This window comes from Anastrepha ludens, chromosome 2 (assembly GCF_028408465.1).
Source record: "Anastrepha ludens isolate Willacy chromosome 2, idAnaLude1.1, whole genome shotgun sequence".
Classification (NCBI taxonomy): domain Eukaryota; kingdom Metazoa; phylum Arthropoda; class Insecta; order Diptera; family Tephritidae; genus Anastrepha; species Anastrepha ludens.
Window position 1 is genome coordinate 30470856 of NC_071498.1, and position 18706 is coordinate 30489561.

An 18706-nucleotide genomic window follows, 5' to 3' on the forward strand; every position below is an offset into this window, starting at 1 on the left:
TTTTCCGGATAAAACATATTACAATTTAATTAAAAAAAAATTTTTGAACATTTTATTTCAACACATTTTTTTTTAATTTTTTTTATTCCAAAATTTTTTGTCAATTATGTTTTATTTTTCAGGATAAAACATGTTACATTTTTATTTAAAAATTTTGTTTGTAAATTTTATTAAAACTTTTTTTTTAAATTTTTTTTTGTTCTAAAATTTTAGAATTTTTTTTTTTAATTAAAAACCAAAATTGTTGAAAGTTATTGTATAGAGTTTTTAAAGTGAAATATCTTGAATGCTTTCTCACATTTTTATAATTTTTTTATTTTTCATGATAAATTATATTAAAAATATTTTTTCCAAATTTTCATACATTTTTTTTGGCATAAAAAATATTTTCCAAACAAAGTTTTATTGTTTTTTATTTTATTTTATTATTCAAATTTTTTATTGAAAAAAGAAATATTTTTATAAAAGTGCTTTGTTTTTCTTTAAATTTTGCATTGATTTTTCTCTGGTTCGCTGTTCGTATTTGAATATAACTCGAAAAGTGAATGGAATCCCCCTATGAAACTTTCCGGTATAACTGAGCATGGGCTCATCTTCATTAATGAAAAAAATCTGAAGGAGGGTGTTTTTCACAAAGGTCAAAAAAAACTTTTTTCCAAAAAAATTCACAAAAAAAATCCCAAACTTTTTGAAAGCTTTTTATTAACAAACAATTTACAAAACACAATTCCAAAATTTTTGAAAAAAAAAATTTCAAAAAATATTTACAAAAACAAAAAACAAAAAATTTCAAAATTTATTATAAAAAAATTTCGAATTTTTGAGAAAAGCACATGCAAAAAAAAACATTCCAACATTTTTAATACAAAATTTTTTATAAGCAATTAACAAAATAAAAATAAACAAAAAACTCCAAACCCTTAAAACAAAATCCAAAAAAATTTAATTTTGGAACAAAAAAATAAAAAATTTAAATTGAAAAACAAAATTCCCGAAATATTAAAAAAAAGAAAATTTTCCAAAATTTTATGTGATTTACCCTGATAAAATAACAAAAAAAATATAAAAGGTTTAGAAAGAATTGAAAATATCTTACTGTAAAATCTCCATACCAATCTCTATTTTCAACATTGAATAAATTTCAAATCAAATTTTTGTTAATTAAGAAAAAAAATTTCCGTACATAAATTTAAAAAAAATTATACAAATATGAGAAAGAATTGAAGATATTTCACCTTAAACACTCTTTACAAAAACTTTCTATTTATTATTTCAACATAATTTTAAGTCTCAAAATTAAAATTTTTTTTTCAAAATTTTTTCAATTACCTTCTTATGGGGCGTCCATAAATTACGTGAGATGTTTAAGGGGGGGAGGGGGTCGAGTCAAATCTCATCTAATCTTACGTTGGAGAGTGGGGGGGTCTCGGCAAATATCACACAATTTTTTTTCTGATTGAAACAAAAAAATTGTACATGCTTAAGATTTAATCTCAAGCGTAATCGTAGTATGATTAAGATCATTCACTAATTCGTTCGAAAGAAAATAATTTCATTCATACTTCGACGTTATACATTACTACTGTCAAACCACCATATTTGTTTTATACCAAATAGCTCAATTTAATCTGAATTTGCGGTACAGTGTAGCCCGTCGGTTGTTTTCGCGCCACTATGAGCCGAACGCCCTATCACTCAGGTTGACGTTTGACAATTCCGGACTTTAAAGAACATGACGGAAAATCATTTGCTCCATTTCTAATACGCGTACCGATTCAACCGCTGAATGCCTTCATCATGGCTAGATTAGAACGAAGTTGAAGGAGCACATGATTTTACTGAAAATCATATGGACATGTTGGTCCCAATAGTCTCTCTTGAAACCGCGCATGATTCTCCATGGACTGAATTAGAGTAGATATTCTTTTTTTAATCGCAGTAGTGACGATTTAAGTCTTCTTTGAAAAATCTCACGTGAGATTGGGGGATGGGGGAGGGGGTTAAATAAAATCTCACGACATCTCAGCACTCAGAAAATTGAAAAAAACACCTCACGTAATTTATGGACGCCCCCTTATTGTGTTTTTCACAAATGACGAAAAACAAAAAAAAAAATATTCCCAAAAATTTTTAACTAAAAAATAAAAATTTTCAAAAAAAATTTCTATACGTGATAAAATTGAAGTAATCATCGTGATAAAATAAATAAAATATTGCAAAAACTTTCAAAACCGAATAAATCTCAAATTTTCAAAACAACACATTTTTTTTATGAATTTGCACTGAAAAATAAAAACAAAAATAAAAAAACTTGAGAAAGAATTGAATATATTTCACTTTAAAAACTAAATATAAAAACTTTCCACATTGAATAAATCTCAAAGTTTTAAATTTGTTTTTCAAAAATTTTCCAATTACCTTCTTACTAAAACCTACAAATAAAAAAATGTTCCCTAAAATTTAAGATCATGTCAAAATTACTTGGATTGCTTGATATTGAATCGCTCACAAGCAACATAAGTGGCATAGTTAGGAATGTCTTTCTGAAGAATCTCTGGAAGCTGCAGAAATGAATTGAAATACGAAGCGATTCCTTGCCGTTGTAACTGTCCTACGCTGTGCAAAAAGCAAACTTCAGTAAAGGAGGACACCGTTTTTAGATGGTTACACATTCTGCTATTTCACACGCTCCTTCAACTTAGTAAAACTATTTTACTCTCCTAAAGACACACCCTGTTTAACAACAACACACATTACACGCCTCTCGTTTGTTCATTTGCATGCTTGCCTGCTGGTGGAATTTCACTACTCTCTAATTAAATACACTTTTCATACACATTTACGTACATATATATGTATATATATATAATATTTGTTTTTGTTTTTATTGCAGGATGAAATTGAGTGCCATTGTGAGGGAGAGGCGTTAATGCGCGTGCCGCAAACACTTACAGTGCCAGTACAAAGGCTTAGCATCTCGTCGGCAGGATTGCCGCGGGTACGTACAACTGGCCTGAAGAAGTATTCTGCTTCATTGCAGGATTTGTAAGTACGGGAAATACAACAAAAAAGACGCCACATCCTATTTTATTCTACTTAACTTTGTTTCTATTCGCACATACTGAAAACGATGAATAGTGTTCTAACAGACTTGCAACATCTGGAGTGCATCGAGGATGGCGCCTTCGACGGCCTCAAGTTGCTGCGCACCATGTAAGTAGCTGTAAATACATACAAACATACATGCATCTGAAAATATACGAAAGCTTATACAGAGAGGTATGTTTGTATGCATATCCCACCGTTCAGTTGTTACGGTAATATTGCTCCTTTATGTAAATAAGCTTGTGGTATATTTAAGTTCTCAAATGCAGGCAGAGGTAATTGTATGATTTCAGTGGGAGCAGCGTACAGTGAGAGTAATCATCGTCCACAATAAATAAATCTTAAGTTTTTCTTCTTCTTGAAAGGCGCAGCAGCTACTCAACGGGTTTTGGTAGGGTTAAAAAACTTTCATAGTCCTTCCTTTTTTTTTTTTGTTAATAGACGCCAGTTAGAAATACCAGGTGAAGTCATGTCCTCCTACACTTGGGCTTTCCAACCCAGAGTAAGTCCATAAAAGCTGTCTTGCAAACCGTACCAAAGGTTGTCTCAAGCATTCTTCTGCGGTATACAGTAGGGCGCGTATGAAGAGACACTTATGGAGAGGATATTTTATTCGTGAAGAGTCGACTTTCGTAGTCAATTGCATATTACTTGTGCCTTGAACTGCCCTTATTGGTGCGCCTTAAACTGGTAAACTAATCTGAGCGTAAAATCCTAAGAAGTATGTTTGGACCAGTAAGGGAAGCTGATGGATTTTACAGAATCAGATTTAATGATGAGATCGAACAGCTGATATCGAGTTAAAACATTGTGCGTTTCGCTAAAGCTCAGTGGCTCAGATGGTTTGGACTCCTACTCAGGATGGACGACAGCAGAATTACGCAAATTCCTTTAACTCACTTATTGTGGACAGTATGAAGTATGGAAGTCCGCCAAGAAGATGTTGATGCGGATGTACGCCTTACAAATGTTAGGAGAAGCGACTCAATGGGCGATTGTCAATGAAGCTCTGGCACATCCCGAGCTGTGAGTGCTATGATAGTGATAACTAATCTGATCACTAAACTTCAAGAATGCAACCGGCAATAAAATTGAAATTATGGCCGTATGACACATAACGAATGAAATAATAAAAGCGCGGAGCCGAGGTGAATTTTAAAGCCCAAATTTCCATACAGTTTGTCTAAAAGTGCGGTAACTCGCATGTCGAATGACGAATGACCCAACAGAAAATATTCTATTTACGAGTATTAACAGTAATTTCGAATGTTAAAATTCTTTATATGAGACTTTCATTCGCAGCTAGAGCTGTAGCTATTCAAACAAATGAGGGATAAATTAGATATTAGATTACATTTGTGAAGGATTAGACAAGTCCAAGCACTCAGTCTGGAATACCATTGTACTACACCCGGATATATTACAGTGGAGAGAATAGAGAGCCAGGATAGATACGACATGAATGGTAAGACTGAAAAATTGGCTGGAGGTCACTCTTCCGCAAATCTCTTGTACATATGCATTGAAGAATCTTAAGAGATCCGGAGGAGGAAGAGTATGAACTTTATCCAAATACAGTACAGCACAATCCAAAAATCTTAGTCTGATTCTAGAAAACGGCAGACAGTTACAGAGAAACTACTCTGCAGTATCCTCATTCTCAAGACAGGATCGGCATATTGGGTCGCCAATGATTCCCATGGTAACCATATGCTGACCACAGGCGTTGCACCTCATGATTACAACCACCAGTACTCTCAGGTTCATCTAACTAAGTGTTAGGAGAAAGGTTGCCACCAGCACTCTCAGGTTCTTTTAACCAAGTTCTAGGAGAAAGGTCGCTAGTTTCCTGTTTGGTTCCTTCACAAAGCACTTGGCTATTCCTCAGGAGTCCAACTCAGATCAACATTTCTATGTGCAGACCTCGTGAAGTCGTCAATCCATAGTTGAATTGACACCTGGAAAGGGTTGAGGGTGTAGTGGAATGCTTGCAGAGCTTTCATTAGCCAGAAGAGCGATATTAATAAAGTTTTGTGTGGTAGAATTTTAGCGCGGAAAAATAATGATTCGTTTATTCTTAGCATAAATGTGTATTTCCTGCATAAAACGAAGTAAGTTTTAGCCATCTTCAATTCGCCATGCGTTAGCGAGTGACGTGTAAATAAACGCACGTTGGCAGCACTGGAAAAATGCTGCCAAAACCGGTATTTGATTGGAAGCACTTAATGAGTATTCGTAAAGAAATTTGCTTAACAACAGAAAACAAGGTCGGCAACACTGTATATAGTGAATTATACCAGTTTTATGCGGTATAAAAATACTCACAAGTGGCGAATCTTGCTCGATAACTTTGTTGTTGCTTTCACATGCAAATTTTTAGTTAAGTTAGCAGAGCGCAAGTATAGTGAGCAGAAAATTGGCGAATCGAAGATGGTTGTTATTTGGAAATGACAAATACAATAAAAGCCAAGCAAAAACATAAAACTACCAGATGTCTGTCTTCAAAAACAAAAACAAAAATTACAAACCCTTCTGGTAGCTATCTGATGTCTGAAAGCTTCAAATGTAAACTAAATTCAACTGCTCCACTGCAGAGGAAGTAGTTGATACGTATATCTGAAACTTAACAGAGCTTTTAACAGCAGTAGTGGTAATAGGCTGTTATCGTGAAATTTGACAACGTTGGACTTTTTGTGCGGCTTATTTGAAAAGGAAGAAAGGCATGTGCATATATAAATGAAAGGCAAGAAAACTTTTCTTTCTGATGAGAAAACTGACGTTTGCCATACCAAAATAACAGCGAAAGTTCCATGGGAAGGACCGACACAACCAGAGGATTACTGCAACGGTGTCAAATATGTCAGACGATGGAACGATGAGTTCTACTGAATAAGATGAAGATGAAGAGAAAATACTAAACTTGAAATTATGTTTAAAATTAGTGTCAGTAAGCGCCAATTAAGAAGAAGAGGAATTTCAACAACTCTTTAAGCAGTTAATTTATAAAATTAGGGCAACGTATATACTTTTCATTCATTATATATATAAAACAAATTAAAGAGAGATATTCAATTTGTATTTCGGCATAAGTATTATATTTTCTATATATTCTAGCGTTCCTAGAAAACTTAGGTTCACTGATTTTTTTTCCTTTTAGTTACATTTCGCATGCCCCGAAACTGATGTTTCTGTCACGTGATGTTTTTCTTGGCATTTCGGAAACTATTAAAACCATGTAAGTAAATTTCCAATAAACTTCAGTGTGATATGGTGGTGGACCTCTAATATACATAAATTTAGTAGTAAAAATTTTTCTGAGCCCGCGAAAAGGCAATAGCATCTCAACATTTTGACCAGCTGGGACTATTTTGCTTTTTTATTTGTTGCACGCGAATTATTTAAAGTCAAACTGTATACAAAAATCAAAAGGTTCCAAAAACTTTTCATCATAATTGCACGATTTTTAATTGGAATTTCTAGAAAAATTATCGGCATGCATCTTCAAAGTTTATCCAATTTTAGTAAATTTTATATTGCTAAAAAATCCGTTTGATTTTTTATAATATTTTTTTAAACGCTGTTGCACATTTTCTCCACATAAGAAATCCTCAAAATTTTTTATATGGAGAGAAAATGGGCAACAGTGTGAAGAAACCAATTATCAAAAATCAACGAGAATTTTAGACCGCTTCAAATACACTTTATTGTACTAAAATTTAATGGACTGTATGTTTCGTACCCAATTTATTTAGAAATTCTGGTTAAAAAGTTTGAAATTTTCATTACAATTTTTCGAATTTTCATAAACCTTGTTTTAAGTTTGTAGCTGAGATTAATATGGCCTTTGTTAAAGAATGAACGGCGCATTTAGAAAAAGAATAAATGAGGACAGTTGCTGATCTCATCTCTGGAAATCCGCTCGAACTGTTATCGATACCCTTTGTGGGTGGTTAAAGTGGGAGGAATGTAGAATATCTAGGAATTATAGGAAATCGATCATCCGCGAATGATTTGAGTGGATCATTCTGGATCTGCTCAGGATCTGCTTAATTGTATCGACATCCACTAGTTGCCGATTTAATTATTTTTTAATAATCATCTTCCGACTGAGATGGCTACAATAGTTTCTCCAATATGGTATATTTCAGCAGCTCTTAAAGCCATCATTTACATCCAGCAGTCAGAATATTTGTGCAGTAAGATTTGTCACTGTGTATTGTTTCACCCTTGCCACACGTGCGAAAATTATAAGTAAATATTATCGAAACTCCACCGCAATGGTAAATACGCATATCCGGATGTTGGCCAAAAAAATCATCTTATCAGACAATGCACATTTACGGCTCAGTTGCTATGTTAACAGGCGAAACTGCGAACACAATCCATGGGGCAGAGAGCGTTGGCCAGCTCATTTTAATTTATTCGTGAGCACAAGTTCGCCAAGGTTATGTGAACATTTCAATTAATATAAAAAACGAAAGTAAATCGTTCATCAAATAATTTGTGCAGAGGCTGAATTTTTCTTGGTTTTTTCTCATATAAAATATTAAAAATTTTCATAGGATGTATGAAATTATTTGCGTAATGTAGCCTTATAAAATGAGGAGGCATTTTTTTTTCAAGTTTCCGGATTCGACAAATAGTTCTTATTAAATGCTCATATATCATACTTATAATTTTTTTTCGGGTTGACGCCCGTGAAGAGGAAACTTTCATGAGTACTGCTATACCGGCATATCAGTATGCATGACTTGTAGCCTCACAGCTGCACCTATGTACTGAACACCTCTCCACTATCTACCACTCTCCCTGCGGAACTGTCCAAAAAAGGGACTCCCTCACGGGGTTGGTTAGCGCATAGGCTGCTAGTTATTTCGTCTATGAAGCTCCGCGCGTCTGAAACCATTGCGGATATGTTTTACATGTGCACAGATTCGCTTCCAGTTATCACCCCATTTTAGCATAAAATCTACAATATTTTCTCCGTTTAATATGCTACAGGTTTCGGGAGCCTAGCTCGAGCATTAAAACAAGACGTGATCAGCGTCTTCTTCGCTCTCTGTGCAGATTGGGCAGTTTGGTGAACTATCATGGCCGAATCTATGGAGGTATTTTCGAAATACTCCGTGCCCTGAAAGGAATTGGGTTAGATGGAAGTTTATTTCCTCATGGTTTCTTTGTAACCACGTCATAAGAATGGCTATTAGCTCATGCGGCCATCTAACTTTCGGTGATCTGTTCCACCGGTCGTCCTAGTGGGCGATCGAACGACGCCTTTATTCTTCTGCAATATTTTTACGACTTGCCCAAGCTCGGATAGGGTATGTTCAACAATGCATTATAATGCGCAACATACCATTTCAGAGTGAGCAGTGCGTTCAAAAATGCAAATATGGCAGTACTGCAAATGCAACGCGTTCTTAAACGTCATTTTTGTATCAAAAGTCGTGCATTATTTGCAGCAAAAATTTTCACACTGCCAATAAATACGCTAATACAATGTCTGATGAAAAGTGGGTATTTAATTATTTATTTTAGCTTTTAATACAAAAATTGATGAAAAATACGATATTTAAACTTTATTTTATTATACTTTTCTTGGTTTTAGTGATTACTTTAGTACATCGGAGATAAAATTCCTGCTCAGAGTCCGACTGAGCATGGAGAACGAGTTCACGTCGGGAAGGAGGAAAAAGAGCGTGCTCTGGGCTAAGGTCGTAGATGAAGTAAAAAAAGTTAATAAAGATTTAAAAATAAATAGCAACATCGCCCAGCGAAAATTTTCTAATTTACTCATCACATATAAGCGAATTAAAAAAAGATATTAAACTTTTGATATTAAACTTTTGACAAGATATGTCCTTCTTTTAAGCTTTACACGGTTTTTTTTTCTTAAATTTAATAAAAGACTATCAGTTTTTTCCTCACATACATCGCCCATGACCAAACTTAGTAACAATTCCATTTTACTGCACCGCGCGTTCATAAATGCAAATCAAAACAAAATTGACAGTGCTGCCAGCGCTGCAAGTACTGCGCATTATAATGCGTTTCTGAACATAGCCATAGTCTTAAATGCACCCTCTGCATTTCTTTCATCAAAATCTCTCATATACTTATGTATCGTTGGCTGTTTGTTTAGCTTGCATCCAAGTGAGATTGATGCTGTATAGTTCCTCGTGAAGGCTGCCTCAACAGTATTCTTTGGGTCTTCCTCTGTGGTGAGCAACCTTAAACACTCTCAGGCCATCGCTGATATTTCTTGCGCTGATTTCCTAAAAATATGTATAATATGCCCGATCCAGGCCCATTTCATTTTACAGATTTCAATACTGATTGCGATCTGATTGCAACGACTGTGTAAATCAATGTTTCTAAGCATCCTAAAGGAAATATGGACAAAACTAAGTACCTCCTGTCTTCTAACAAACATTCGATGCACTCGCGTATCGGCTCACACGTCACTGTTGACACTTATAATTCCGAGGTTATAAAGACTTCGAATATTTAGGAACCAGCATTAACACCTATAACAATGTCAGAAATCCAACGTAGAATCTCTCTTACCAACAAGTACTACTTTGGACTAAGTAGGCAATTGAGTAGTAAAGTCCTCTCTCGACGAACAAAACTAACACTCTATAAGGCTCTCATCATGCCCGTCCTAACGTATGGCGCAGAAGCTTGGACGATGACAACAGCCGATGAAGTGACACTTGTAGTGTTTGAGAGAAAGATTCTTTGCACGTTGGCAACGGCGAATATCGCAGGCGATGGAACAGTGTGCTTTATGATGACATAAAAATATCGCAGCGAATAAAGATCCAGCGGCTATGTTGGCTGGGTCGTGTCGTCCGAATGGATACAAACGCTCCGGCTGTGAAAGTATTCGAGGCGGTATCAACTGGTGGTAGCAGAGAAGGAGGAAGACTTCCTCTGCGTTGGAAATATCAGGTGGAGAAGTACTTGGCTTCTTAAATATAACTTTTTACCACACTGCCGTCAAACTGACACTCATATGCACATTAGACCGGATCGGTGGCCATAAAAAAAACCCAACAACAGTTGGAAAAGTACTACCTTACTTGAAGCTTATGTTGAGAAGATTACGGTATCTTAAAAAAAAAGTGATTTTTTTTAAAACTGCCGAAATGGGTTTGTCAATGTTTTCATGTTACTTCCCCTAAAACCGAACATGTTTTTATTTCAGTCATCCTATAGTATGGCTAATATTTTACTTCATTACTTACTGTTCATGAATTCAAAGATCTAGGTGCGAGGTATGGGTGCTGTCCACCAACTTTACGAACCACCTCCTACGTTTTGAGCGTAAGATTCTAAGGAGAATATTTGGTCCTATAAAGGAAGCTGATGAGATTTATATGTATGTAAAATAAGATACATAATGAAATCGAATAACTGATAACGGTTTGAAACTGTCGGGTGCGCTTTACTGCGGCGCATAGTTTACGATGGTGTGGACACCTACTCAGAATGGACGACAACAGGACTACGAAAAATATCATCAACTCTTATGTGGTGGTTAGCAGAAAACTACTTGCGCATCACATCCAAGAAGATGGATTGATGATACTCAAGAAGTATAAAGCTGTACGCTACATACTACAAATGCCAGAAGGAGCGGTGCAATCGGTGCAATGAATCGAGGCGTATGGAGAGCGATTGTTAAGGAAACACTGGCTCACTCCGAGCTGTAATTGCTATGATGAATGAATGAGGTGTGAATTTGGACTCCCAATTTCCATTTAATAACCACATTAACTTTTTTGAATCTAAAAACTCTTAAAACTGCCAAATCCTATCCATTTAAACTTTGTAGACCTAAGGTATAATCGTCAATCTTCCGAAGAAAGGCGACCTACGCAACTGTTGTAACTGAAAAGGCAACGCTACTCAAGACCGCCCACAAAATACTAGCAATAACTCTTCAAGGAAGGCTGAAACACGTCGCAAGCTCTTTAACAGATGACAAAACGGGATTCCGCCCCCAGCGCAGCTGCGTTGACTAAGCAAACACTCTATGCGTGATAGTCGAGCATTTGATCGAATGGTGCTTGCGGCTATACTTGTTGTTCATTGACTTTAAGTAGACATTCGACACCTTTGAATGTAGCGCAATTTGGCCAACATTGAGTAGTAGAGGAATCCCACCTAATATAATTTGACTGATCAAAGAACTGTATGAAGGGTTCTGAATGGGCATTACTTCCCAATGGTACCATCAGTGACGCGTTTTCAACCAACTCTGGACTTAGACAAAGTTTCCTCTCTCACCGCTTCATCGTCCTGGATGAGGTCAAGTGCCAACTCACCCCGCGCCCCAGAGGCATTACATGGTTTATCAACATTCAGCTGGATGATTTGCACTTTGCTGACGATATTTGCCTGCTGTCGCACAAGTTGACCGATAAGTAAAGCTGGCCGGGTTGGAAGTAAACGTCGCAAAAACCAAGGCATTGAAAATCAACTACACCAACAATAACCATGTAATGATAGATGGCAAAGTAGTAGAGTTTGTTAAAAGCTTCTGCTACCTGAGCTGCACTATAACATCGGACGACGGAGCAGTGGAGGACGCCAACAACAGATTAAGCAAGGAAAGAGCTGCATTTAGGCGCTTATGGAAAATTTGGGCAAATTCACAAATTTTCAGAAACGCCACTGACGATGCTTCTTTATGGAAGTGCAACGTGGCTTGTTTCGAAAACGATAACACACAAACTTCAATGCTTCACCAACAAATGCTTGAGAAAATGCAGAATATTCTGGCCCAACTTAATAAGTAACGGAAAACTCTGGAAACAAACCCACGAGCAACCGCCCTCTTAGAAATCTGCCCCACAGAATCCCAAGAACTGCATTAGAATGGAATCCTAGAAGAAGCAGAAGCCGCGGCCGGCCAAATAACATCTGGAAAAGATCCATCCTGTATGATTTATGTATCTTCCATAAACACAAGCTGGGGCAAAGCTAAGGCGATACCATCTAACCGCGTGTACGTTGTCGAAGCTTTGTACTCCTTAAAGGAGTAATAAGGAGAACAAAAAAAATATCCCTTCCTTTAATTCCCGCTTGATTTTAATTTGGAGTAATCAGGAGAACAAAAAAAATACCTTCGTATATTTCCCGCTTGATTTTAATTAATTTAAAGGCAACATTTTTTTAGTGTAATTAAAGATAAAGTTTATTCTCCACCTCATCTACGACGTGATCACTTCCATATGCCCCATCTTAAATAGTTTAACACGAATTATGGGCGTACCGGTGCCTTTGCCCGTGCACTAAGAGAATTCAATGAGATCTCGAGTTCCATGCCGGTTGAATTTTCGTTGTCAAAGAAGGAATTTTTTGAATTTTTAAACTCCTTTTTTTATTTACATAACTAAAAAAAAATAAATAATTGGCGCGTACACTTCTGTTAGGTGTTTGGTCGAGCTCCTCCTCCTATTTGTGGTGTGCGTCTTGATGTTGTTCCACAAATGGAGGGACCTACAGTTTCAAGCCGACTCCGAACGGCAGATATTTTTATGAGGAGCTTTTTCATAGCAGAAATACACTCGGAGGTTTGCCATTGCCTGCCGAGGGGCGACCGCTATTAGAAAAATGTTTTTATTAATTTTGCTTTCACCGAGATTCGAACCAACGACCTCTCTGTGAATTCCGAATGGTAATCACGCACCAACCCATTCGGCTACGGCGGCCGCCTTATTTATTTAACTATCTTTATTAATTCAAGCTCATACTAGTTTTAAGAGGTCCGTTGTTGTTAAAGTGGTTGAGTATTTTTACTGAAATAATCCTAATTAGTGACTAACGCCGTTTTATTAGCACTGTTCTCGTGTGATGCATTGTTGTTGTAGTTTGAGTCAGACTCTTTCGGGGATCCAAGTATAACAGTACACTTTTTGATCTCTATGTCCGAGATTTCATTAAGTTTCTGTAAGAAAGACTTACCGAAAGAGCGAAGTCTTTCCAGACCAGGGCATTCGCATAAATAGTGGAAAAGACTTTCTTTCACCCCCCCTCAGCCTGACAGCTTCTGCAGATGGGATTGAAGGGAAGGTTAAGTCTGGCTGCATGATCCCCTACTATCCTGTGACTTGCAACAGTTGCAGCGATACGTAAAATATTTGGGCGAGCGCTTCCCAACAGGTAATTCGTTCTCTGAATGTTGTTCGACGGCCACCGCCTCTGCTATGCCTAGTGTCGAACCTTTTCTTGCTAGCTCGTCTGCTTTCTCATTACCCTCCATATTCCTATGACCGGAAACTCATATCAGAGTAACTCGAGGCCAATGACCAAGCAATTTTAGTTCTTCTCTACACTGTAAAACTAGTTTGGATGGAATGGAATTGGAATCTAAGGCCTCGATAGCTGCTTGACTCTCTGAAAAGATAGCTAAATTTGCCCCATTATCTTTGTAGTGTTTTAGTGATTTGCATGCTTCTCGGATTGCTAACAATTCTGCCTGGAACACGTTGGCATAGTCAGAAAGTCGAATTGTTTTTGATAAGTTGAGCGGCTCCGAATAGAGGCCAGCTTCCACAACACAGTTCATCTTAGAACCGAATCTACCAATCACGTTGCCTTTCCAACTTTCGGAAATGTCTTTCTCTCTTTAATTTAAGGTCGGGGATTGTGAAGTCTGGTTGGTTTTTAAGCTGTGATCTTGTTGGTCTAAAGATCTTGTACAGGTCTAAGGATCGGAAGAGGCCCGTAAAACCCGTTATTTTATTTTAGACTTGAAATAAATGAAATGAAACTATGAGGGAGCGTCGACGGAGCTTAAAAGAGCAATAGAACGAAATATAAAATTCTTCGACGTTCTTTTAGAAGGTTCAAAAAATATTTTTTTGTAAGATGCCAAATCCAACTTTTTGCAACTTTTTGTTTCGACTCAATTTAATGTACATTCATTTGTAAGTGAAATGCCTTTGACTGTTCGATAGCACCCATGTTTGTACATTTTTGAGCGTATGCTCACTCTACATACATACATATATAAATGCAAGCGCCCATGAGCTCAACTATGTAAAAATAAATATTTGCAGCTGTATTACGTAGTAGTAATCCTGTTAGTTGCAGACGAGAGTGCATTTGCCACTTAGTCAGCCAAGTGCAGCTGAGTGCAATCCAATGCTGTTTGCTTTTGAAAATGTCAACAACGCACTTGATGATGACGATATGTGTAGTGCCCCCAAAAGTGTATGAGTGTTTGAGTATCGGCTCACACAGTAGAGGATTTCATCAGAATAAGTAACTGAGCGAACTGAGAACGTAAACTAAACTCTTTAGCGCCCGTAATACTATTAAATCTATCTCTGGATGTATTTTCCATATTTTACATTTCCAAAAATGGATTTGAGTTTGCAATAACGACTTTGTATTAAACTTTGCGTTAAAAATCCATTCAATTGTGCGAAAAGCTTAGAAATGTTGGTAAACTGGTTCGGTAAAAATACTCTAAAGAAAACAGTCATTTACGAGTGGCATCGAGGATGCCAAACGTAGTGGCGGGCCGTCGACATCGAAAAGTGATGAAAACATCAGTAATGAAAATAGTGGAATAAATTTTATTATAGGGTCCGGCACTGGAAGTGTAACAAATTAAAAAAGACAATTAGTTTGGAAAATTACTTTTATTCAATTCAAAGGAAAAAATGTGTGAAAATAATACAAAATTAAGAATCAATTAACTTTTGCTCGATATGACCTTGAAATGGTTCAGAAACTAATCGCAAGCTGCCCGAATGTGATTTGCAGGTATTATGGCCCATTCGCGGACAATGGCTTTTTTCAGCGCCTCGAGACTGGTGAATCTTTTAGTTCGGACCTTGTTCTCCAAAATGGCCCAAATGGAATAATCCAATCGATTTGCGGCTGGTATATTTGAGAGCCATTGCGTGGACGTTATGAAGTTCGGAACGTTATTTTTTAGCCATTCTTGGTTCACTCGAACTTTGTGAGACCGTACCGAGTCCTGTTAAAACGTCCATGCTCTGTCACTGAAATTTTTGTCTGCCCACGGCTTCAAAGCAACCTCCAGAATACTTTCCCGATAATATTTTGCACCTACCTTGACGCCAGGCTCTATGAAAATGATTGGAGAGCGCCAATTTGCGGTTACAACGGCCCAAGCAATTACCTGTGGCGGGTGCTGTCTGCTGGTGGTTAATCAATGACTCAAATTCTCGTATGGACGGTCGATCAAATATACCCTGTCGTTTTGGGAGTTTACGAATTGCTGAATTTGAAAAATTTGCTCGTCAGAAAACACGATGTTCGGAAATTGACCGCTTTCGGCCAAGCGAAGCAAATCCTTTGACCTCCCAAGTCTGACTTGTTGCTGCTTTGGTGTGAGATCATGCGCCATTTGGATCTTGTAAGGCTTGACTTTGAAATTGTTTTTTAGTATGCGGTGGAAGATAAGGTCAGATATTTTCAGTTCTTTGGTGATTTCGCTCAAGCCGCTTCTTCACTTTTCGAACCATTTCACGTGACGTTGAAGTCTTTGGATGACCACCTCCATGATGCTTCGCGATGCCACCAGTATCATTGTAACGAGTTATGGTGCTATAAACAAACACTTTATTTACCTTAAGGTGCTCCAGCTCACGAACAATACCTGGTTGTGACTTCCCAGCCAAATATAATGCATTGCGTTTGAAATCTATTACTGATTTTCTTTTTTCGTATTCACTTTTGGCAATATGCTTCAGCGCGCTTGTCAACAATACTCTGGGCTGTTATTTTGCGAACTAACGGACAGCTGATGCCCGTGCATCCGTTCAGAGCATTGTATTGCAGTTAATGATTTAGGCTTACGCTGTGTTGCTGTAATGTTGAGGCCAAAGGACTTGAATTTCATGCAAGAAAGGGAACGCGAAATCGCCGAATATATGATTTCTAATGCTGAAGTCGACCCAACATTCATCAAACGTATCATTACTGTGGACGAGATGTGGGTTTGTGAGTACGACACGCAATCCACACATCAAGCGAGTGTGTGCAGAGCTCCGAATGAACCAAGCCCAGACAAATAATTCAAAAAAGAAAGCGATGCTCACGGTTTATATGGATTACAACGGCTGGCCAGTTGGTCAGACAGTTAATAACGACTATTTTCTGGGTGTTATGAGACAAGCTGTTATAAGTCGGTCGCCCCTCGGCATGTAATGATAAAGCTCCGAGTGTATTTCTGTCATGAAAAACGCATTCATAAAAAACCACTGCGTTTTGGAGTCGGCTTAAAACATTAGGTCCTCCATTTGTAGAACAACAACAAGACGCACATCAGAAATAGGAGTAGGAGCTCGGTCAAACATCTATCCTAAGTATGCACGCCAATTATTTATTTATTTATTTATTATAAGACGTTCGCGTGCAGAAATTCGTTAAAAAAGAAAGGATTTGTGGGAAAACAACTTGTGGATTTTGCCCCTTGATAACGCAACGCCGCGCAGTGCCAGTCCGTGAAATTTTGTGAAAGAACAAAACGAATAGCATCCGACAGCCATCGAGTTCATCCTATATGGCTCCCTGCGATTTTTTTCTGTGTGATCGAGTCAAAAAACACTACGGGGAACCACTTCGGCGTTTAAACAGCTGAAAGGAAGTATTAGAAAAATCGAATACGGCTCTGATGGCTATACCGAAAATAGAAATGTTTCTAGAGTTGTATTAAACGTTGGCCTAAGTGCTTTGCAGCTGATGGGAAGTACTTTGAAGGCTATAAAAACACTTTTGAGAAATGAATATTTGAATTTCTGTATTTTGAATTTTCTAAATATTTTTCGGGAATTTTTTGATCAAGATGTTATGCAGGTACTCATTAGAAAGATAGAGATATAACTGTAAATTAATATGACCTAATTTGCCCTATATAAAATGTACGAATATTTAACATAAATATTCTGCCTTAACAGAGGTCAGTCTCCATCTGGCATCGCTAGGCACCAGCGTGGCTTAATACCAGCCGAGTTAACCTAAACTAACAAAACATAATTAGTTCTAATGTGAATTAGGTAAATAGTACTTCAACTGTTTTTCCAAATTTAATTGTTGTAAATATTGAGCACTAAAACACAGGCAAACAAATTCCTCTCATGTTCAGATATGCGCTTGCTTTTCTGTAAGGAAGACATTTATTTACTCGCCATACGAATGGCCTTAAGCTCCGCACCTGCATTATTAATATGTACTCGTATGTTTGTGCAATACTACAAAGGCACATACTCGTATAATAGAACCAAGCAAAGCGAAGCATATTCACATACTTACATATGTACGAGAATGTAGGTGCTCAACAGGTGTTGACTATTGATGGATGTTCCAACCTGGCAATGGGCGTAGAAATGCAAACATTGTGTACAATGGAGGCAGAGCATGAAATTGACGTGCAGTTGACAAGACAAGCCATGCAATAACTGGCTGAACTATTTCGGTTTGAAAGAGAATTTCATTGTACTTGTATGATTACCGCACTTGCCCGTTTTCACATATGTATGTATGCATGTACGAGGGAGGCTCAATAAGTACCAGTGTTAAAAATGAAGACACCATTTACAATTTAATTTGTTTTTTTAATATATCTCTCAACGCTCCGGCCATTTTTCAACCCCTCCAAAAATAGGATTGGAAGAACTCTCCAAAATACGTTTCTGCATCGGCATTGATTTCCCCGTTTGAACTAAAATTTTTCCCCCACAAGCCATTGTTCATGTAAGGGAACAAAAAGAAGTTGCACGGAGCCGGATCGGGTGAATATGGGAGGTGCGACAGCAATTCATGCTGTTTGACGGCGACAACTCCGGATTGAAGTGCTGGTGCGTTATCGTGCTAAAAACAGTACCTTTTTTTCGCCAAATGCGGCCGTGTCTGCCTCCATTTTTTGTGAAAGCGGTCCAGTAACTCACTGTAGTGTTGTGCAGTCAACGTTCTTCCTTCTTCTAAAAATTCCATGAGGATGACGCCGTTCGCATCTCAAAAAGTCGCCCACATGACCTTTCCGGTCGATGGGACTGTCTTCGCCTTCGTTGGACAGATTCACTGGGAGAAATCCCTTGTTTTGATTGTTGCTTACTTTCTGGTGTGTTATAATGATTCAAGCTTTCATCAACGGTGACAATTCGAAGCTAATATTCCTTAAGATCTCTCTTAAATTGCTCCAAACACTGCTTAGAAGCTAACAGCCGCATCTGTTTGTTGTCCATTGTGATCCATCCGGGCACCCATCGAGCCGACAATTTTTTCATCGCCATCTTATCATCTAAAATATTAACTGCCATCCCGGTCGACATACCTATGACCTCTGTTACTTCGCGCCCTTTCGTTCGTCGATCAGCGAGAATCATGTCGTTGGCCGTTTGAATGATTTCCTCGGTAACCACGTCTGCGTTGAACCAAGTTCTAACTGTGATCACAGATGGCAATGCGTCCCCCCAACTTTGCTTTTATCTCCTCGCATTTTTCATAATCCAAAAACAAAAAGCGAATTACCGAACGACACTGCTCTTTTTCCATATTAGCGAAAATCACGAAAAACGTCTTACTCGAATAGCTGCCAAATCCAAACTGGCCT

The 18706-nt window shown here is 37.5% G+C and overlaps 1 protein-coding gene across 2 annotated transcripts in view; it reads left to right on the top strand.

The window, feature by feature from the left end:
• Positions 1-18706, top strand: part of LOC128867451 (lutropin-choriogonadotropic hormone receptor) — a 77011-nt gene that overhangs the window by 17024 nt on the left and 41281 nt on the right. For both annotated transcript variants that reach the window (XM_054108656.1, XM_054108663.1), the window contains exons 2-4: positions 2894-3045; positions 3139-3213; positions 6263-6340. In XM_054108656.1, the coding sequence (XP_053964631.1) occupies positions 2894-3045; positions 3139-3213; positions 6263-6340 (305 nt within the window). The remainder of the gene's footprint in view (positions 1-2893; positions 3046-3138; positions 3214-6262; positions 6341-18706) is intronic.